The 23,649-nt window shown below is 45.5% G+C and overlaps 1 protein-coding gene across 1 annotated transcript in view; it reads left to right on the forward strand.

Annotated features, from left to right (window-relative positions):
• csmd3b (CUB and Sushi multiple domains 3b) overlaps positions 1-17,834 on the forward strand; it is a 388,634-nt gene extending 370,800 nt beyond the window's left edge. The window contains 9 exon segments of the mRNA XM_048229290.1: positions 2,343-2,416; positions 5,212-5,323; positions 10,678-10,857; positions 12,310-12,375; positions 13,057-13,215; positions 14,416-14,528; positions 15,097-15,184; positions 15,449-15,584; positions 15,722-17,834. Of these exon segments, the coding sequence (XP_048085247.1) occupies positions 2,343-2,416; positions 5,212-5,323; positions 10,678-10,857; positions 12,310-12,375; positions 13,057-13,215; positions 14,416-14,528; positions 15,097-15,184; positions 15,449-15,584; positions 15,722-15,881 (1,088 nt within the window). The 3' untranslated portion in view covers positions 15,882-17,834.
• The last annotated feature ends 5,815 nt before the right edge of the window (positions 17,835-23,649 follow it).

A 23,649-nucleotide genomic window follows, 5' to 3' on the forward strand; every position in this document is an offset into this window, starting at 1 on the left:
TTCATAACGCCCAATAAACGGCTCTGGGCATTCGTAAACCACGTCTCAAAAACGAGAAAATGAATGTGTATTTCCCAGACCCCATCTAAGTGAGATGAGGTCTGGCGTTACCCAGGCTACTGTAAAAGAGTGCACTGTTAGATAAAGAGGAACTCACTGGAGTCACTGCACTGCAGTCTTGTTTCTCTCTCTCCCAAATCAGATGGTCATCCTAAATAATTTAGAGACCTGAAAGCAAACAAAATCAAAATTCCACTGCTTTCTGAGATGATTTCAGTTTATGCTCTGCACAAACTCTAATCCCTAAATAAGACCTAGGCTTTGCTTTCTCTACACACAGATGAAAGTTGCTTATGTAATCCGTACTCCTATTCTCTCTATTGGCTACATATGGATGCTTCGAAAAGTACAGTACAGTACATACAGCTTTTTCCTGAAAAAATAAACCTTAAAGTTGACAAAAAGGGGAAGATCTTTGCTATGCAGGCTGTGTAAAATCTGCAAGTTGATGAAGGCTGTATCTACTGGCCAGATGAGACGGCATTCAGAATGTTAGACCAAGGGCCTCCTCAGAGCTCTCTCCGAGAACTTTAAAGTACCCCTGTACTGGAGCCCATGGGGTCTCAGTACTTCTCACGTCCACCTTTGCTTGTTCCTTATATCTGTAATAGCTTTAGTAATTAACACAGGGCTTGTCTGGAACAGTGTGTAGATTAGATTACCAGCCTAGCCTAAGCATTCCCTATTGGACACACCTAGCTAACATCAATAGGTGTAGAAATAATTGTTTTACATTGTCAGTAATTGAATAATTACTCAATAATATGTCACCTACTTATTGGGGTTTAATTGATGACTAAGACAAGATCTTGAATATCATTTAGGCAATCGATTATTATCTGGTTAGTTCCCTAAGGCATTTAGTAAAACAAGCAAATTAGGTATTACAGCTAGTATTATCTCTAATGGAGATTTGACTCTAAACAAAAGATTTGACATAGAAGGACTAACATGTGTTTTTATATTCCATGAGCACATGCAGACTTGTGTGTAAGAGCCATCAATTAGTGTTGTGTCCCACTTTGACTTTAGTGCAGTGGGTCTTATTCGGCGTGAGTAAAGCAGCACCTAGAAGCAAAGGCTAGAAAAAAATCCATCACAGTTTACAATGTGCTCAGTGGATTACATGTGCACTTCTCATCTTTTTTCCCCTCTCTAACAAAGAACAAGGCCACACACACACACACACACAAGACACACCTCCAATCCCCATCAACACCTTCCTTAAATCCCATTTTTATAGATCATTTTTCTGCCCCTGATTCAATATTACAGCACACACAGGAATACAGAGTAGAGAGAGAGTGACAGAGAGAGAGTGACCGAGAGAGTGACCGAGAGAGAGAGAGAGAGAGAGGCACAAGTGTAGAGGAGAGAAACAGAGTCGGGAGCAGAGAGAGAGAGCAAGAGATGCAGAAAGGAGCAGAGTCGGGGAGCAGAGAGAGAGAGAGATGGAGAGAGAAAGAGGGGGAGATGCAGAAACAGAGAGGAAGCATAGAGGAGCATGTATAGAGAGAAAGAGACAGAGAGATAGAGGGAGAGGAGAAGAATCAGGGAGCAGAGATAGAGAGAAACGGATAGAGAGAGAGAGAGAGAGACGGACGAGGCGAGGGCCGAGCCTCGCACTGTGATTTCCTCCGCCTGCCTCCGATCCAGCTCTGTGCGTCAGCCAGCAGGGATGTGCTCTACATCCCAATCACAACACCCCCACCCCACCCTGCCACTGCCGCCACCACCACCACCACCCTAAACCCCACCAGCCCCCAGCCTGCCTGCGTCGACTCGCCACCCCCTACGCTGGAGCAACATTGCCCCCTGCTGGGGCTTCTTGGGTCGTGTCTGTTCTCTCCTCCCCTCTCTTTTCTCTTTCTCTCTCTCTCCCTCTCATCCCCCCCTCCCCTCACTATAAAAATCACTGTAATGTAACTGCCGCAGCACTTCCATAAACACGGGCCGGGGCCTGTAATCAGGGGCATAACGAGAGGCGTCCCAACAAGCGTCAGCAGAGGAGAACGGAGCCTGGGAACGCCTCGGAGCGGCGAGGCTGCTGACCGTGAGCGAGTGAGAGCGCTGCCGTGTCTCTAATAAGGGATATCTGTGCTTCTCAGACATGGTGTCCTCTGAACGAGAAAAAAGGAGCCAGATTCACTGGCCGCTCTCTCGGCTAGCCAGAGGGTTGGATGACTACTAGAGATGGGAGCCGCTGATATTGATATCTTTTCTTTCTTCCTTCCTTTCTTTTTTTTTCTCTTTTTGTCTGTCTCTCTCTCTCTCATCTGCAGAGCCCACCCGCACCACCTGTGAAAACCCAGGAACGCCTCGCTCCGGCTCCATGAACAGAACCTTTGGCTTCAAGGTGAGTGGGGGAACCACGGCACAAAGCCCAGGGCCTGCTAGCCCACACACAGCACAGCAGGCAAGAGACAACACTGCCCCCATAGTGACTCAGGAGCAGCGTGGCAACTGTGTTGGAGGCGTAGATGATTGCAAGTCTTTCTGTTTTAATGATGATGATGATGATGATATAACAGATGATGATTATGGTGGTGGTGAAGATGATGATGAAGATAATGATGATGAAGATGATGATGATGATGATGATAAAGATGGTAACGGCATCAAGGAGGAAGTGGATGTGACCCTGATGGTTGAGCACTCCAGTCAGTATGATTAGGAAATGGAGTTAATCAAGTTCACACAGAGATGTCTCGCTGGGTGTTTAGGAGATACGCCCACTGTATAAGTCATTTAGTCAAGTAGGAGGGTAGGCTCTGGGCTTTGGTCTTTTTTATTATTATTTGGTGGTGTGTGTGTTCACTGGTGTTTTTTTCAATGGTGTTTTGTATTCACAACAGGACGTGGAATGGAACGTTGTGTGTGTATATTGTGTGTACAGTCAGTGACTGTGTGTATGTGTGTTGATATGTTTCCATAAGGTGTGTGTGTTCAGTGTGTGTGTGTGTGTGTGTGTGTGTATGCGTGCGCGCACTGTGTTTGTGGACTCCATCGCGGCCTCACACTGTCTGCCCAGCAGGCCCCCTACACACACACATACACATCTTCCCCTTTCATGTCGTTAATGAGTGTGAGTCGCGCGGCTCTCTGCTGCCCTCTCCTCAGCTGCAGTAGTGGTTACTGTGCACCCACGCCGTGCCGACCAGCAGACAAAACAACAGCATAAACGATCGCCACAGGAAAAAGGCACGGGACACGGCTGCTCTGACTTCATAAAATGGTGTCATTGAGCGCAAAAATATCCACATCAGAAAGAGGCTGGGGAAACCAGCGTAGTACTGCAGTCAGTAGACTGGGTGATGGACGCACAACTGAGGCTGCATTCTGAGGCTGTGTAGCTTTGTTCGTTAATTGTTTTGATGCATCTCGGCCTTGTTTATCTGTAAACATTATGATGCTGTAATGAACCCACTGGAATGGAAGCAAAGAACAGATTTATACATGTGTGCACAGCCTTTCATAACACACACACACACACACATTCACATTCACATTCACATTCACATTCACATACACATACACATACACATACACATACACATACACATACACATACACATACACATACACATACACATACACACACATACACATACACATACACATACACCCATATACACACACTCCGACTGGAGACAGCAATTACATCCACAACTTTGTTGATGTCCTCGACTAAAAATAACATCACCGAAAATAGAGCTTGGGGTCATCCTCGCCCAAGTGAGTATGAATAATTTGGTCGAAGGAAAGCCAAGAGTGAACTGTGAAGAAGACGCGGAAGGAAACCATGTGACCACCCACCCACCCACCCTCCAACTACCACCACCCTCCAACTACCACCCTCCTGTCCTCCTCAGATGCGACGGCCATTAACAATTCAAGGCCTTAATGCAGTCGCTGGGTCAAGTCCTGCCAAGCTTGCGGAGAACAGGGGAAATATCAGGCTTTTCACACTCATAAATCATTTGACTCGCTTCCCAAGAAGGGGGCCTGGACCGGTAGCTCCCTCCCTCCTCTTTATGCAGGGACTTAATGATATTGAAGCGAGAGAGTGGGAGAAAGAGAGGGAGCGAGAGAAGGGAAGATGGTGCATCCTGCCGATAAGGTTCTGTGTCCATTACTCCGCTGGTCGGTGTTTGTGGCGCGAGAGCAACGTGTTAATCAGTTAGTGCGCAAAGCCTCCATGCTATACAGGGGTGTGTGTGTGTGTGTGTGTGTGTGTGTGTGTGTAGGCTGAGATAGTAGCATGAACCACCATCACTATAATGAGTGAGTGTGTGTGTGGAAGGGTGGGGGGGTGGCTGAGATGGCAGCATTAACTACCATCACTATATTGTTCCCAAAGAAACACACCACACATGTCTGCCTTCAGGAAAGTTCCTGCTTTTCTCTTGACTGTTAGGCTGTTAGACTGATTGGGTCTCATGTTTATTGTTGAGGTTATCGAATGTGATTATTTCACTGCTGATTTCCACAGCGATTGTGATTGTTATAGGAAGACGCGTCTCTTTCAATGTCCTTACTATTCAATTGGCTCACACTGAAGCCACTCTGAATAAAAAGGCCTGCCATAGAAATAATTGTATCGTAAATGTTTATTGTCTGCGGCCACTGGAAGGACTCTGTTGTTTGCCTTGGGCTTTTCCTCAGCCTCGAGACTGAGGCTTAGTGACGTCCATTTTCCTCAGGAAATCGGGGGCTTTTTCCTGTTCATTTCTCTTTTTTAGTAGTTTCTTTCTTAATTCCACATGTTTCGGCTTGTAGTGAAAGGCCAGCCTTGTCGTTCACCTGCTTTTGACACTGTGGTTTCACCTGAAGTGTGAGAGTTATGAGCTGTGACTGTTTGTGAGTCACCTTCGCCCAAGCCCTCAAAAGAAAACAAACAAGGCCAGTGGTCTGTCTTTATCCCCAGCTTGGTGGGATTAGTATTGAGACATGGCTCAAGACACATCCAATGGTTTTGAACATTTTTGGGGTGAAGTGAGTTTGTGTGTATGTGTACACATGGATGTGTGTTAGTTGTCTGTGTCTATGTACTTTATGTGTATGTGTGTGTAAACTCTGCAACAAGAGCAACAAGCATGGTCATTTTGGATAAAATTTTGTGTGTGTGTGTGTGTGTTTGGTTCATGACAGGTGGGCAGTATGGTGGCGTTTCAGTGCCATCCTGGGCATTTGCTCCTGGGCTCCACCACACGCTTGTGCCAGGTCGACCTCACGTGGAGCGGCACCCAGCCTGAGTGCATCCGTAAGTGCCCCCGCGCACACACACACACACACACACACACACACACACACACTCACCACTGCTGTCTGTGTTGTTTTAATTTATACCTGCCTCCCTGTTTTTCTCCTCTCTGTCGTCTGCATTTCCAGACACGCATCACGTATTCACAGCAGTTTGTGAACCTCATGGCGAAAACTTGAGTCTTGACAGTGTGATCCTTCTTTCATTTCCAGGCTTTGAATTATAAATCAATCCTCGATGCACATTTCACATTCTGAATGGGAGTTCTGCATAGACTGCTAGGCCAGCCCTCTCTATACTAAAAGATCATTTCGGGAATCCCGCTGCGTGCTTGTTTTCTCTCTAACAACTGGGTCGTCACCCCATCATCCGTTCTCTGTGTATTTTCTTTAGACTGCTAATGGAATTAGTTTATAGCTAGGGAATTGGCACAGAGAGTGAAAATGTATGTAAAATACATCCCTAATTCATTGGGGGTATTCTGAGACTCTCATGTTATGCAGACCATGATTCCTCATCAAGAAGGTCTGTAAACGGGGGTGGGGGGAGGGACACATGCCTTTACTTGATTTATTAGTTGAATTCTGGGACTTTTCCCATGAGCACTAATTGACCCATATTAGAGAGCAGCGCTAAGCAGCATGCAGATCTGCTGTGTCGGAGATGCAGCCTCTAATTTCAGAGCCCCAAAGAGGTGACATCGCTACTTCATCCTTGAGTTCCCATGACAACCAAATAAAATTGACTCTTATTTGAATTTGTCCATTTGAATGGGTCGATGAAATGACATGTTGTTGTGGTTACATAATCAGCTACTCAAATTGGAAAATATGATAAAAGGGTGGTGTGTGTATTTATCTTTTTACATAGTTCCCATGTTATTAATGATGGAAACTTAATGTAGTCCATTAACAGTCTCTACAATTACAACCAGGACTGCTGCACTAGTTGCAGTGATAACCAAACCAACATATTTTGATCTGTATTGTAGCCACTGAAATTAGCACTGTTAAGTAACAGTAACTCATCGCTATTAGCAGCTAACAATCCACTGCACTGATCTCATAACAGGCTAGTTTTGGCTTTGTGCTTGTGGGACACACAGTTCACCGTCATCTTCACCGGACTTCAGCCTGTCCAGACTGGACGCCATAAAAGTCCTATAAAACTGACTAAGCGAGGCTAGCCACAGCATATTCCCAATGATGAGTTTGAGTTGAGAACTGCAACTAAAACTTTTTGAACTCAACAAGGCAACAGAGGTGGGAGACGTGATGGTGTGGTGGTGTGAGGGGGGGGGGGGGGTTCAGGGGAGGGGAAGTCGACACGTAATAGATGCCTGCATGTCAGGAGTTCAACTTCCCCACACTCGGCATTGTCACTGTTTGCCCATAATTCAAGCCGTCCTTCCATTAATTCTTCAGGTCTGCACTTACTGGGGAAAAAAGAGCCCGAGTGAGTGGTTTCCTAGGTAGCAGGGAGATATTCTATGAATCTTGGTGATTTCTGCACTCAGAGATGTCTGCAGCCTGACAAAGAACCAAAGGGCCTCATTATTTTAACTGATGAACTACACACTGCGCCGTCGGAAAGGCATATTTAATAACCTGCCGCTTTGAAAATTGATTCATATTATTGGGATAGTGAGAGATGATCACTTTCTTTTTCTTTTCTCTTGTCCCTTTTTTCCCCATCCCCTCCCCCCCGCCCGCCACACCTCCGCTCCGTTTGATTCTCTTTCTGCCTCCCTGCACAGCAGGTGCTGCGCACACTGAGAATTAGGTGGGAGAGGAGTCCCGTTAGACGCTCGCTGGGGGACAGCGTGTGATGAAAGATCTTTCCCAGCATGCATTGCGCCTTGCGGTTGCTCACTCCCTCCAGGTGCCACTCAGATTCCGACTGAAAGGAGGATAAGAAAGGGAGGGAGGGAGAGGAAGTTCTCGCTCCCTTTGTTCCTCTCTGTTCCTCCCATCTTTTTTTCCTTTTACCCAATCTGTCTGTATTTGTCCATCTTTCTTTCCTCTCTCTCTCTCTTTCTCTCTCTCCCTCTCTCCCTCCCTCTCTCTCTCTCTCTGTTTCGTTGGCCCATGTCTGCCCTGAACACAGACTTATCTCCAGCTCCACAGCCGGTCTGCTTTACTCCACTCCACTTCTCTCTAGTCCACTAAACACACACACACACACACACACACACCCACACACACACACACACACACACACACACACACACACACACACACACACACACACACACACACACACACACACACACACATACACACACACACACACACACACACACACACAACACACACACATAAAGAGAGAGGAGAGATATTTAAATCAAATATGCCCACCGCCCTCACCCGCGTCTCTCTGGGCTGTGAACTGTGTCTTTGCTGAGGGCCACACCTAGCGCGCGGGCAGCTATTAGCGGCCACTTTCCTAGCACTTTATTTTATTGTTCCTTTATCAACCGTGCCCAAGTCCCAGCCATCCGTCAGGGGGCCTCAAGGAGTCTGTGTCGTGGCCATGGAGGGAAAGAGGGAGAAAAATATACACTCACAAAAGGCGGCCCCTTGACCCAAACTTCAGCAGGAGTCCGCTCCAAGGATTTCAAATGTGGCTGCCTATCAGCAGGGAGCAGGGAGCTGCTGTGTGTGTGTGTGTGTGTGTGTGTGTGTGTGTGTGTGTTCTCTTAATCTACTGCAGAGTCCCTACCCCTCACACTCACACACACACACACACACACACGCAAACTCACTCACTCTCTCTGTCCCTCTCTCACACACAGGCACACCCTTATACAGTATATACATACTGACCCACACAAAGAGGCACACACACACACAGTTATTCTGTGTCACTCCACACACACACACACACACACACACACACACACACACACACACACACTCGACAGACACTTACGCATAGACACAGACAATCACACACACACACACAGACACACATATACACTCACTCACATACACTTATGAATACACAGGCAATCACACAGGCAATCACACTCATTCAGAAATACATGTACCGTATACACACACACAAACACACACAAACACACACACACGAAAACCAAACTGCGCTCATACACACTGAGTGTCACACCCAGAGCAAAGTCAGAAGCGGAACGAAGCAGCCTGGGCAAACTTTCTCCTCCCTCCTAACACAGCTGCTTCCCAATTGCCGAAGACAGATTGGCGCTCACTCCAAGCATTTCCAAACATAATTACATTTTGGCCTCATATGTCACTGCTGCAACTGCTTGTGTCACTGTTGTGCTGATTGCTATTTCAGTCCTTGGAACTAAACTGCAGTGATGCTGCGACAATGAGCTTTCCTGCAGGCCAATCATGTGTCTACGAATAGCCTGTGTGATTATGGGGGTAATTAACCCATTTAATTGTGTTATTTTTGCTAGTTTTTCCCCACAAAATAAACTGTTTTGTTTTTCTCTAATTACCCACAATGGGGTTAGAATAATGGCAGGCGAACGTCTGCCCCTGTAAAATTACCTGGAACTGTCAGTTTTGTGTCCTCGCTTCTGAGGGGGAATGTGTTTTCAGTGCACTCAACCCTGGGCAGCCTCCCACTGACCCGAGATGGCCTCTCGATCACAAAAGCCTCCCCCACAACCCCTCCCCACCCTCAGCCCTGATCGCTAATGTTTCTGTCTCATCAAAAAAGCGCTGTATCAAAGCGGGGCGGAGATGAAAGGCTTGGACCACGGCCACTCTGGCCCCACAAAACGAGCTCTCCGATGGGCTGTTTGATCAAATCAGCCCAGGTCCACCCAGGCGCCGGCCGTCCAGGGGGGGTGACTGAGCATCTGCGGCCGCTTGATCTCTCTGGGGGGTGGGTGGATGGGGTGGACAGAGATGTAGGTCGTGTTGAATGAGCGTCATGCCAACAGTGGTCAGTGTTTAAACTGTCCTGCGCCGCCCCTCTGAAAAAAACTTTTAGCTGACTACAGCTAGCTTCAGAAGCTCACCTCAGCTGCCTGTCTCTCTCTGTCCATCTCTTTCCATGTCCATTCATTTTCACTGTTTATCTGTCTCTTAGCTCCAAAAAGTTGTTAACAGTGCCTTATGTCAGGTGTTCACCTCATGACATTCTGCTGGGCTGAAGGATCTGTGAGGAGTAGAGACAGGGAGCCTAACTTCACTTCAACTTCTCTCCTCCTTTCTCGCTGCTCTTTTCTCCTCTCCTGGCTGTCACCACTAGTCGAAGCTCTCCGACTGACGGCTGCACTTGTGTCGTGGGTGATGCAGTGCATCTTTCTCTTCTCACTCCTGCGGTTTTCACACTCCTCCGTTCACACTGTCTCCTGAATCACAATACAAATGGCTCTCACTGGCATCACCACTTTGATGCCGTTTACAATTCCGTGCAAACACAAGTGCAGACGGTAACAGGAACAAAGACAGTGAAGGAACAAAAAACACTTGATGCAAAGGGGAGATAAACTACAAACACTTTCTCTTATTGATTACCTCTCTCTCTCTCTCTCGCTCTCTCTTTCTCTCTCTCTCTCTCCCTCTCTCTTTCTTTCTCTCTCTCTCCCTCTCTCTCTCTACTTCTCCCCTCTCAAATTCAAATTCAAAGAAGCTTTATTAGCATGACTGTTTGGGTACAGTATTGCCAAAGTTAGTGTTACAGATAACACAGTGGAATCACTCTCTATATCCCCCTCTCTCTATTGATCTCTCTCTCTCTCTTTCTCTCTCTCTCTCTCTCTCTCTCTCTCTCTCTCACAAACACACACATACACACACAATTTCTCTCCCTCTCGAAGATGACATAGAATGAAAAGCCTCTCCTTTGTTAAATAAGTGGAGAGTCTGGTGCATGGCCAAACTCAGACTTTGAAACGACCACTAAAAATGGGCAAATCTGAACAGACAGGCTGTGATGCAAATACAAATAAAAGGCAGCCAACCAGCGTAAAGTTCACTTCATTATTCATGTGGGTGCCAGATAAGCATGAGGTGGTGCTAGATATCTGCTAAAATGAGGCATTTTATTCCCCAGCATTTAGGGTTGTAAATGAGCTTGTAAAATAGCATCTGAGCATATTTTGACAAACCTAAGTTCCATACCTTTGATCTCAACATCAGAGAACAAGGTAAAATACTCTGTTAATCTATTCTATGTCACCTTTAACCACTCTGTCTCTCTCTCCCTCTCCATCTCTCTCTCTCTCTCTTCCTCTCTTCCTCTCCATCCCCATCTCTCTCCTTCTCCATCTCTCTCTCCCTCTCTCCATCTCTCTCTTTCTCCCTCTCCATCCCTCTCTCTTTCTCTGACATGGTGTTTTCCTCTGTCTGTCCCTACAGCCCACTCCTGTAAGCAGCCAGAGAGTCCCCCGCACGTGTCGGTGGTGGGCATGGACCTGCCGTCGTTCGGCTACACCCTCATCTACTCCTGCCAGCCCGGCTTCTTTCTGTCCGGCGGCTCTGAGCACCGCGCCTGCCGCTCCGACGGCACCTGGAGCGGCAAGATGCCTGTGTGCAGAGGTACATGGACACACACACACACACACACACACACACACACACACTCACACACACACACATATCCATAATACTCATACACACACAAACACATTTTTGCATTCTAGTAGTGTACTTTATAGCACTATATCTACTGGGGGGCAGCCGTGGCCTACTGGTTAGCGCTTCGGACTTGTAACCGGAGGGTTGCCGGTTCGAACCCCGACCAGTAGGCACGGCTGACTGCTTCACCTCACTGTGCTCACTGTGTTCACTGTGTGCTGAGTGTGTTTCACTAATTCACGGATTGGGATAAATGCAGAGACCAAATTTCCCTCAAGGGATCAAAAGAGTATACTTATACTTATACTTACTATACTTATGGAAACACATGCCCACTACTGTCATACTGAGACACATACAGCTAAACTTTTAGATTCCCCATGGAATCCTCCTCCCCCAAATCTAGGGGAAAACTCATGACACACAGCTCAAATTAAACAGAGGGAACTCAAGGGCCTATAATCCAAAACCTAGGTAAATGTTCAGAACTCCTAACAATGTTCCTGGTACCTGAGGAAAGTTCCAGTGGTATGAAAGAGCACTGTGGCGGTAGCGCTAGCAGCCGCTGTGCCTGTCTGGAGCTCCCGCTGCCTCATCCTCTTCTTTTCCATGCCCCTTTATTGAACTCGCCTCTCCTCTCCTCTACCGTACTCTCTTCAACTGACCTCTCCTCTCCTCGCCTCTCCTTTACTCTCTCCTCTCTCCTCTTCTCTCTCCTCTCCTCTCCTCTACCGTACTCTCTTCAACTCTCCTCTCCACACTTCTATCTTACTCTCTTCAACTCTCCTCTTCTCCTCGCCTCTCCTCTCTCCTCTCCTCTCCCCTCTCCTCTCTCCTCTCTCCTCTCCTCTCCTCTCCTCTCCCCGCGGCCGTCTGAAGCACACAGCTGTTAGCCCAGAGCCCGACAGTAGTTAACACAGACACAAACAGATGTGGGGCATGTCCAGACTCCCAGGGACAGCATGCTTTGTTGCGCTCTTGCTGTGTGGGAGAGTCTCTTTTTTATTTCCCTCTCTCTCTCTCTCTCTCGCGCGCTCTTCCTTTATTTGTCTCTGTCATCCTTGTTCTTTCTCTCTCTCTCTCTCTCTTTCTCTTTTTCTCTCTTTCTCTCTCTCTCACTCTCTCACTCTCTTTGAACCATTTCTGTTTACGTGCCCAAACCCCCGACAAACAGGGGGGGAGGCTTTTGTTTGTTCAGTGTGTGACAGTGTGCTTGACACAGCGGCCTTGTCATCCACCCCCACACACAGCCTGGGAGCGGAGCGATAACTCACCAAACAGTGGCCAACATCGCGCCACACACGGTGATTGTGTGAGGTGTGTGAGGTGAATCCACCAAGAGATGAGTCAGCGTTTTTGATTTGCTTGTCTTTGTGTTTGTGTGTGTTTGTTTTTTTTTTGTGTGTGTTTCAGCTGGATCCAAGCTGTCTGAGAAGCCTGTGAAACCGGTTCCAGGGACGCCCAGCCCTAAGCTGAATGGTAAGTTAATCGCTGCACTGACTGTGATTGAACGTGCTCCTCCTTCCCCACCCATGTGGCTCCAAGATGGAGTGTGGAGTGGAAGAGATATGGAGTTCCCACTTGGGACACCTGTTGGAGCTCGGGGCAGTGGAAATAGAGGACCGCGTCCTTAATGTCCTCTTGGAAACCCATCTCTAGAGGATGGAGTTGATGAGGAGGGGGGGAGGCAGTGATTTGGTTGACACTCACAGGAGGAGGCAGGTTGACCTGGCCTCATATTTCCACTCCCTCTTCTCTCTCTTTATCCTCAGTTGTCCTCTTCTCTCCATCATTAGCTCTGGTGTCCTCTCTTGTCCCTTTTCTCCTCTCCTCTCCTCTCCTCCTATCCTCAGTTGTCCTTCTTCTTCCTCTCCTCTCCTATTCCCCACCTCTCCTATCCCCTCCTCTTATCCTCAATTGTTCTCTTCTCTCCATCATGAGCTCTGTCGTCCTTTCTCTTGTCCGATAAGGTTTACAATTAGCTAAGGTGATGTGTTTTCAACTTGACTTCTGCACAAATGAACTGACCAAACGTGTGCTCTCTTTCATTGTATTGAAATATAATTTTTTTTCTTGTTTTACCTCTCCTCCTCCTCCTCCTCCTCCTCCTCCTCCTCCTCCTCCTCCTCCCCTTTTCCTTCCTCTCTCGTCCTCCTCCAGTCCCAGATGATGTCTTCGCTCCCAACTACATCTGGAAAGGCTCCTATAACTACAAGGGCAAGAAGCAACCAATGACTTTGAGTATCACAAGCTTTAACACAAGCACGGGTAGAGTTAACGTCACGTTAACCAACAGCAACATGGAACTCCTGCTTTCAGGTGCGTCAAAGGGATGCTGAAAATGCTTACAAACACAAGAGTCAGAGCGCTATTATGGAACTATTTCATTATCTCGGAAATTCAATCTCCGTTATGCTATTTAGTTCCTGTGTAAAGAGATAAGAGAGAAAAGGTCTGATAAGAGTTTACAAGAGGGAAAAATATATTTTTTATGTTTTAATTATTATTATTTTATATGTAACTTGTTTATGCTGAGTCATCTCAGAACATTCATTTAAAATCTCTGCAGTGCACAATGTTTTCTTGTTGTGTTTGATGAAAGTTACGCACGCAACAAAGACTCGGCTTGTAATTAATGACTGTCAGACATCACAGATTCTTCTCTATTCGCTCTTGGGGATCCCTCATTTTCTTGACGAAGACTGGTAGCACATAAAAATCCATTGAGCTGGATGTGTTGGCATAAAGCAGGGCATGTTTATTTTCTCTCCCAATCAGCCCCATTACCAGGGCTCTCGTCTGCAGTCGAGGCATCCCGTCCATCTTCAGCGTAATGAAATATTAATGTGGTTTGACATTTTTTTGACATTATTTTCCATCATCGTGCTCTGGCCTCTCTCCCACTCACCCCTTTCCAAAACACACTCACACCCCTCACTCTGTTTTTACCCATGACATGTGATTTATACCCCCTAATTAATCTAACCCCCCCCCCCCCTCCCCACCACCACCACCACTTCCTCGTTAAAATTGGACTGGGGATTGGCCAAGCGTTGCCAATAATTACATGAAAAGGTGAGTGAAGGCGCCATGTGAGCATGTGTGTGAGGGATGGACCTGTCTGCAGACAGTGGGGAGCTCAGAGCGATGGTGGCGGGCCAAGGCTGTGCCACGTATGATTGAGGAGGTGCTGGCGCATTCTCCCAAGCGCCGATGGGAACCCGGCTGAAAAGTCATAGACTTCCTTTGGATCCTTTGCCATGTCATGCTGCTAAGTACATCTAAAAGAAGAGTGTGGTCGCTAAATCAGGACCTCCATTTAAAAACATTCGAGGCCATTTTGACTCTGATTTGACAGGATCTGTAATAAACCTCTGTGGCTTTAGAGGTCAGGGAGTGTTTTTGGAGTGTTTTCTGTTTCAGTGAGGGTGAAGAAAGGATGAGAAACGAGAAGGGAAGAGAAAGCCTTCGCAATTAGCTCTTAGTTACTCCCCTTCTTGCTTTCTCGTTTTGCCACAGGTGTCTACAAGAGCCAGGAAGCGCGTCTGAAGCTTCTTCTGTACGAGGTGAAAACGTCCACTCACACCACGCTGAGCAAGCTCAAAGAGGAGGAGTGGTCCATGGACGGTTTTGTAAGTGCTTTCTGACTGCGTGAGATCTGAGATATGCAAAGAAATCCACAGAGCTCTTCTAGAAACCTCCATCTAAATAGTGAAATCTACCTTGCCTGATGGCAATGTGGAGAAGTCAATGGTATCCTGCAGATGTATATAGCCTGTAAAAGCATACCAATAGCCATTCAGTTGTTGCTTTGTGATCATAATGTTCAACTTACTTACTTACATACACTCATCTGCAATAGTGATATGGGTTTTTCTTGACAGGTTTTATTTATTTTTTTTATCATGCAGATTACATCCAATTAAGTTGTGGATATCTATAATCTTTGGGCTTTTAGATCGAATATCTTTGCATGAGGACCCACCAAAAAAAAAGTCCTCCTCACCCCGAACTCCTTTTCATGGAGCTTTCAAGTCTTTTCATATTCCCCGTAGTGCCTTTGAAGCTGTCTAAATCACTGTCAGAGAGAGAGAGAGTAGCAGGCTAGCAGCTTTCATCTAATCCTCTCTCTCTCTCTCTTTCTCTCTCTCTCTTTCTCTCTCTCTCTCTCTCTTTCTCTCTCTCTGTATTCCTTTCTAGGTGTCGGCAGAACCTGACGGCGCCACCTACGTCTTTCAAGGCTCCATACAGGGTAAAGATTACGGCCAGTTCGGACTCCAAAGACTGGGTAAAGCATCATTTTGTTTCTGATTTTGCTCTAATCATTTTGCAGCCTGAGCCAAAGCACACAACTGTCTCTACTACATGTACACCACACATTCTGAACCTTCCTCAGTACACAAGCCCAGGCACAGTATTTCTTAGAAACCAGAAAACGTACTTGAGTGAGTGCTTCCCAGACTGAATAATGTGTCAAAGAAAAATATGTTTTTTCCAAGAAGCGAGTACACAAACTGAATGGCGGTTTGTGTGCCCTCATCTTCTCCTGCAGGTCTGAACATGTCGGAGAGTAATAACTCGTCCCATCCACCCCTTGGTACAAACAGTAGCTCTGTGGCCATAGCAATCCTTGTGCCTTTTTTCGCCCTGATATTCGCAGGCTTTGGATTCTATCTCTACAAACAGCGGTAAGTGTCTCCAGTGAAGTGTTGCCACAGTGTTTATGACACACATCTTGCTGTGTGAGACTCCATTTTGTTTGCTGTATTCATGCATTCTCTTTAAATATGTATATATATATATTTTTTTTTTTTTTTTCCCCAAGGACTACACCCAAGACCCAGTACACAGGCTGCTCAGTTCATGAAAACAACAATGGACAGGCCGCCTTCGAGAATCCCATGTACAACACCAACGCTAAATCCGTAGAGGGCAAAGCTGTCCGATTCGACCCCAACCTCAACACGGTCTGCACAATGGTATAATGAAGTCTGCTCAGTGCAAAAAAACAACAACAAAATGAAACAAACAAACAAGCAGCATCTCTTTTTTAATATATACCAACAGTGGTGCAAAAGGCTTTCGCAGACATGGAGGGATTTTGTGACTAAAGACTGGGAGAGGGTCAAGCAGTCAGTTGTGACCGGCTGCGCTCGTATTTAAAGCACATTCTTCAGGAACCATGATTGACCATGTGCATCTATCTCGGAGGACACTGGGATTTTTTTGTTGTTTTTTTTTTTTTTTTTTCAACGTCACGTTCTGGAAGACTTGACTTGACCAGAACTCAGAAAAATCTTCACGAGATTCTTGCGTGGAGAGTCTTGCCTCTTATTTGATCCGCACTCCGTGAGTGCTTCTTCACAGTTGACTTGGTCTTTTTGAGTGAAAAGAATCTGTAAATCTTCTTACATATATACGAGGAGCATTCACCACCTATATTTTTGTGCTATATATATTACCGAGTGGGGGTCCAGCCCTGGGAAAGGAAACAGATTCTATACAGAGTTTATAGAAAAAAAAGAGAAAATAGTTCAAAATATGCTGTTCAAATGACTGAACGCAACACATTATAAATTGTTCATTTCCAGCTGTTGTTTTCCCTTCCTTTAAGCAAAGGTTTCATTTTTGGGTGTTCGCTTCAGTCTTAAATGCTTCTGCTGGTTCTTTGTTGTTTCTAAACGAGTGTCAATGGTGAGTAGGTGTGTTTGTACGTGAGGATGACCAAGTGGGTGGTTTGTTGGTAATGATCCCTAAGAATTAGAAACGAAGTGATTGAAGCGTGTTTTTTAAACATATCCATTTTTTTTATTGATATGACGTGTTTGTGTAATTTTTTTATTTATATTAATGCTTGCATCCCCATGACAACACATTGGACAACTGTCAGTATTTTGTACCTGAAGTCTGCAGCAAAAAAAATGTTGCCAGAGTGAGCATTATGTCATTGGGCTAATCCCTCACTTGCAGAAATGTCTGTGTGCTCAGCTATACAAAGTATAGCGTCTGTGTGCCATCACCTTCCTCAAATAGCGATATTTAAACATTTTGGAAAATTTGATAAGATAATTTGATAATTTCAATCATTAATCGCTATTATTGTTATTATTATATAGAATTTGTATAAAATAAAATGCACTTGGCATTTAAATCTTAGTCTTTTATACAAACCTCAGAACACATCGTTGATGGATAACGCATGCATGTGTCTTATGTACCGTGGCAACAATGTGATCATAATTATCCTGTAAATAAGGGAGATGAAACAGTATCCTACGTCAGTCTAACTTGGCCATGGCATTAAGCATACCCTCAAAGGTTTAGAGGTGCAGCTCCTTGCTGCAACAAGGGTCCACTTCCCACAGTTATAGGGAGACGGATAGGTAATGACCACACATGAGTCTTGCATGAACAGTCAGTCCCCATCTCTGTATATTGGCCATTGCCAAGCCTCGAATGAAGGAGCTGGGATGCTTCTCCTTCAACTTAGCAGGCAGACTTTTACTCGTGGGGAGGCCTCAACGACCACACAGCTGTCATGGTGTACACTTATCATACGTTCAAATCTCTCACACCACATGACGGTCACTTTATAGGGCGAGTCCCAGTCGGACTTGGAGCAGGCTGGCGCCGCGTTTTCAGGCCCTCGAGCTGTGAGATTCATTACAGTGCCTTTTAACGTTTCCACTCACTGCGTGTTCTGCAGACGACGGGGATTCACAGGCACATTTGTAGGGAGGGAAGGGGTTAAGGCTCCCCTTGCTCTGTAGCGTCTGCAGACTTTAGGAGACGATCCTGACTTGTCCTTGTTCAGTGTCCATGCCCTTCCCCATTCAGTTCACCCAAGAGAAGAATAGCAAGGTAATTGCAATTGTGATTGAGATTTTTTTTAGAAGAACAATCGAATAGAAGAATAGAAGAACAATCGAATCACCCTCACACACACACACACACACCATTATCACCCACACACACACACACACACACACCACACATTATCACACACACACACACACACACACACACACACACACACACACACACACACCCTCACACCCTCACACACCCACACACACACACACACCCTCACACACACACCCCACACACACCATTATCACCCACACACACACACCCACACACACACCATTATCACCCTCCACACACACACCCACACACACACACACCCACACACACACCATTATCACCCACACACACACACACACACACACACACACACACCATTATCACCCACACACACACACACCATTACACACACACACACACACATTATCACACACACACACCATTATCGCACACACACACACACACACACCATTATCACACACACACACACACACACACACACACCATTATCACCCACACACACACCATTATCACACACACACACACACACACACACACACACACCATTATCACCTGATTTGCTTTTGGCTCTTTCGCTCTTTACATTCATTTTTGTTCAAATAGGTAAATACATTTTGTTCAAATAGGTAAATACATTTTGTTCAAATAGGTAAATACATTTTGTTCAAAAAGAGGCTGTTTTTTTACACAGTGCCTACCAAAAAAAAATGACAAGGAAAAAAATATCCTATATGTGTGTCCCAGGTCTGCTGCTTTCTCATTTAGGCCTAACTGCTTCATATTGTGAAAATGACTTCATTTCCAGGTCGCTTCAAGAGACCTAGTGGCTCAAATGCTTTGTGTCGCATCACAGAGCCCCTCTCAAGAATCACCCCCACCTCTTTTTTTATTATTTGTCGCTCCAACATCCAATCTCTTTTTTGCCACTTATAAATGACTGCAATAAAAAGAAAAAAATACCCATACAGTTCTAGGAATGGACTCTTTCAAGCAGACTACTCTTTGCCATACAGCTGGGTACTCCTCCGATGTTAATGCATTCAGAAAAATAAGTATATATAAAAAACATGAAAATGGAACAAAAAAAGTTTTTTGTAAAGAAATATATTTTTATGAACAAATTATTTGTAAAATGTATGAATCTATTATGTAAATTTTCAATGCAATGTAAGATTAAAAAAGGCTAATTGCTTTTGTAATGTGTGGCTCCTCTTTGTAATTTTTGTTGTGTTTTATATAAATGAAAAGAAAATATGAAACTGTTGCTGTGATATTGACTATTACCACCACTGTTTCCTGTCCCCATTGTGTGGTAAGTTGCACAGTTGTATATATCTGTTATGTGTATGTTATTTACAGTTTTGAAATCGGTGGATGTTTTGTCTTGGCGGAGTATTTATTTTTAACTTTTTTTGTTCCCTTTGACAAAACTCACAAAAGTACAAAGTGCATACATCCTTTCCGTTTATTTGCTCCGAGCTCCAACAGAATCCTGACCTTGACATTACCATTGCTGTAACTGAGACAGCGGAGTGGGTTGAGCAGCCGACTGGAGTAGTGGAACAGGTTGCATATAGCGTGCGAGAACATGCCTGGAGGAGACAGAACACAGACATCACTGAGATGAAAGGTAGACGGGATCTGACAGTTCCCAACGATGCTATTGGTTTTCTATGCAATCATCAGCTCATGCTGGAGTATTTAGACTTGTCACAATACACCAGTGTCATGCAGCCTTCCTGCAGGCCAAGTGCATGTCGCTTGTTATTGATACATGTGAAGAAAAGGATTGATCCAGCCTTGAAACCTCAGATCATACATTATCTCTTGTGTATACACTGACTGACGGTTGCTCCATCAAGAAAACATCACAAATCTATTGCTCTTTAGAAAAGATCTCTGCCATTTTGTACCCCAGTAGAATTTGCCAATTTAACATGCAGTGGTTGCCGATGACATTCTTTGCAAAACTATGGGAGAGAAAAAAAAAAAAAACAGAAAATGTGTCAGGGGGGTCTGTGGCTGGAGTCTGTTTGATAAAATCCACATGCCCTCTTCATGGTACAGTAATGAGATTCCTCTGCTGGTTGTCTCAGGGCGACACCTCACAGTACACTCTTGACATCATGACCGTGTGACTCACTCTGTGAACAGAAACGCCAGTGCAAGCAGCAGTCCTCATCTTAAGGACAAGTCTGTCAACGACTGTCAGAATATGTCAAAGAAGTCCAAAGAAGTATTGATGCAGCGTCCCCAAGCCATGGACCAAAAAAAACAATATCCACTCAGAACATGTTATGCATCAAGCTGGCCCTAATAGAAATAATTGTCTCTTTCCACTTGTGTTCCAAGTGACTCGAACTGAATCGATTCCCAAAGCCCTAAGCCATTGAGCAAATATTATTACTGCCAATCTATTGCTTGGTCATTTGTGTAATGTGGTGTGGTGGCATCTGCCTGACACTGCTGTCTCTATGTGTGATGCATGTGCAAATGTGGAGATGGCAGGCAAGCGGGCTGTTGGGGCAAGACCCAGCCCCAAGGATATCCCAGCAGGATGTCTCCCATTCTCTCTGTTTCTGCCATGGCGTTAATTACCGCGCCCGAGGCTTTGAGCGATAATCCCCATGGCCTCTTCGTCCGACCGTGACAGCTGCGATTGATCCATCATTCATACAGTGACATTTGAGCTTTTCTCGTTAATGATCTCGCCGAGCGACCGGAGGCGAACACAGGCGAGCACTCAAAGAATCAACAGCAGAGGAGGGGGGGAGGAAAGGTCTCCCACATCAGGTGGCACTGCTCTCCAGGAAGACTTGATTAATGTAACAAGTCCACACAGCTGAGAGGGACGTGAGGGACCGAGGGAACATCATTCTGCTACATTCCACAGCTGAGTTTTGTTTGCGTGCAGCCATTTTGAATCTGACAAATTAACACCTCATACTTGTAGCCTACACTTGAGTTATAGCATAGGCCTACTTATCATCTCCAGTGATATGCATCATTTATCCAACATGAGTTAATGATGAATCTGTGTGATTATCAATGACATGCTTCACTTACCTGACAGAATTATAAATAATTAGCCATCGTTACATTAAATACTTTAGATGCACAGCATTTATTATGACATCCAGACAGGTGAACATATATGAAATAGCTATCTTATGTTTTTTTTGCCAGCTAGAGGCAACATGGTGGGCTCTCATTTCACCGACTGTATGTGGAGCCTCTGAAACTGCATGACATGCAGTAAAGCTGTATGCATCTTCAGACATCAACATGCTCAGAAAAACACTGTATGTCTGTGAAATACCGCTGGGGTGGACAGCTTGCTGCTTTTTCTCATGCATATTTTATGCAGGCCTCTGCAGACGTCTGAGGCTTCAATGCCTGGCATTAAAAATACAAAAGCACATAGGAGGAACAAAGCATTCAGATGTACATGCTGAAATCTAATCGGCAAAATGTAGATTCTCTGTCACTGGGTATAGAAAAATGGAAAGAGAAATGTAAGACATGAGCCATATGTGTGAGACATGAATGTTAGCTCCTCTTAAGTGAGAGGACCACAGAGAGCGGATAGATTCAGGAAGATCTAAGAAAGTTATTTGTGTCTGGGGAATTAAAAAAAGACTTCAGAAAAACATTGTTTACATTCTAGCAGTGTCAGCTTTGTTTTCATAAACACTGCTACCACAAAAGGAATCCAAACTGTCACTTACCAATAGCCTATATACAGTACACTAGGCATATTTTCTGGTTCATGAAGAGGCATATGTTTCATTCAAAAGCATACTGTATGTTACCTTAGTGAGTGAAAGGAAAGTCAGGTCCCGTAATGTAGTATAATGTAGGCCCAAAACTCCCCTAGTGTCAACAAGTCTGTTGCTCGGAACACACACAAATGGGTCTCGCTCTGTAAAGACCACCAGAGACAGAAGTAAAGAGGATGACAAAATGAGACTGTGTGAGTTGTTATTTCCTTGGAGAATGTTGTAGCTCTGCAAAAAGGAAATGACAGCATATATATTCCCCGGGTTGTGTGAAAAATTGTTGAAAATATGTATGTGTAATAAAGGAGAATATATTTTGCCTTTCACAACAATATTATAACAAGATCTTCTCAGAAGAAAAAACATGTTGGGAAATGAGTGTGGAACTCAGAGCAGTTTTCTCCAATAGCAATGTGTCTGCAGTCATCCCCTGGGGTCAGCATCAAGGCCTCTCAAGAAGCATGATGCGTATAGTTCAAGAGATGAACATTCCTTGGACACTTCATAAGGTTTTTGCCTCATAAGTCATCTTGGGTTCATAGTTCTTAGTCCTACAAGTATCTTGCCTATTAATATGAACATGTGTGCTCAACACACAGGTGGAGAACCGTGAAAATCAGAAATAAGTGGCCTGCTGTGTTGCTCGTATGAAGTGTCTCACGTGAGGACCACATGATGAACAATGCTTGACCATGTCCAAGAGCCAACATTGCAGGGCCGCATTTGATGGCCAGCAGAGTGGGATGTGGGGGGTGAAAGAATGGAAGAAAAAGATCACAGACATGTGAAATCAGGTGTCATGGCGTAAGCCGACTCCCCCGCCCGTCCTTTCATCTCTGAAAATGCACATCAGCACTGGACAGCTCCAAGGATATGGACAGATGGAGTCTTTCCGCCTGCTCTTCCTCACGTCTCTCGATTCCACCCCATTCTACACAGAATCCAAGATCAAGGCCGGCAGTAATCGGGCTGTTTGGCCACCGTGAACTCGGAGCAGACGCCGCCGAGTCTTGTTGCAAATCTAGCGGATGTGTTTTCGGGAAATGAAACGCCATGGGAACTAGATGGAGACGTAGTGCTGGTGAAGTTGAGTTATCCTGAGGAGGATAGGCCACAGTGAATGACTTGGAGATGGGCTTAGCAACAGGGTGTCAGCAAGTCATGGCATTGGTTAAGGAGACACAAAAACCACATGCAAGGTGAGTGTGCAAGGACACTCACAGTCAAGACAGTGTCATGAAGACACACACGGCTGGTGCTATACGCTCATGTCTCATGTCGTTTTGCCTCATTTCTACTTTTCCCAATCAGCATGTTTCACGTGAAGCGAGCTAACAATTGGCCATGATTGCACAGTGCTGCGGCGTAACAGTGGCATCTGTGAGTGACACTGTGCCGGTGGTTCTTATTTGTTTCTTTGCCAGGTTTCCTACACACATCTCCACCACACAGTCTGCTTTTACACTGGTGTGCGGTTGAGCTTGACCATACATGTGCCATCCCATGTGATCCCCCCAAACACACACACACACACACACACACACATGCGACCAGCCCCTGTCTGTGTTAATTCGCTCCCTCGCCGGAGGTACAGATTGCGAATGCACTCATGGCTACGCAGGAGCGCCACTGCAGATGTCTTCGCTGTCTCGCGCCATGGTCTGCGGCATCTGCCGCCTCTCCCGCACCGCGCTGACGAGATGCCCAGCATCCGCATCAAGCAGCATGTCCCCATTGTCAAGAAGAGGCAGAGAAAGACAGCTTGTGTGAGAGATAAGAAGAGGTCACAGGGGGGGAAGGTAAAATTTACAATAAAATACACGGACCAAAACTGACGATAGTGCATGGAGGGGACGTCACACGTGAGGCCAAGCCGCTGTTGATGACGGGCACAAGAGCCACACAAAAGGCTAATGGAAGTTTGACAACAAAGAAAACACCGGAGAAAGAAAGTTTGACATGAAAGGGAAGACGAGGTTAGGAAGGGCTAGATAAAGAAGGAGGTGGAAAAAAAGCAGAATGCTTTGAAGTTTCCCCCGTTGTTGCTCAAGGTCACTTTACTTTCCGCATTGTGGAGAGCAAGTGTCTA

The sequence above is a fragment of the Alosa alosa genome, chromosome 20 (assembly GCF_017589495.1).
Source record: "Alosa alosa isolate M-15738 ecotype Scorff River chromosome 20, AALO_Geno_1.1, whole genome shotgun sequence".
Lineage (NCBI taxonomy): Eukaryota > Metazoa > Chordata > Actinopteri > Clupeiformes > Clupeidae > Alosa > Alosa alosa.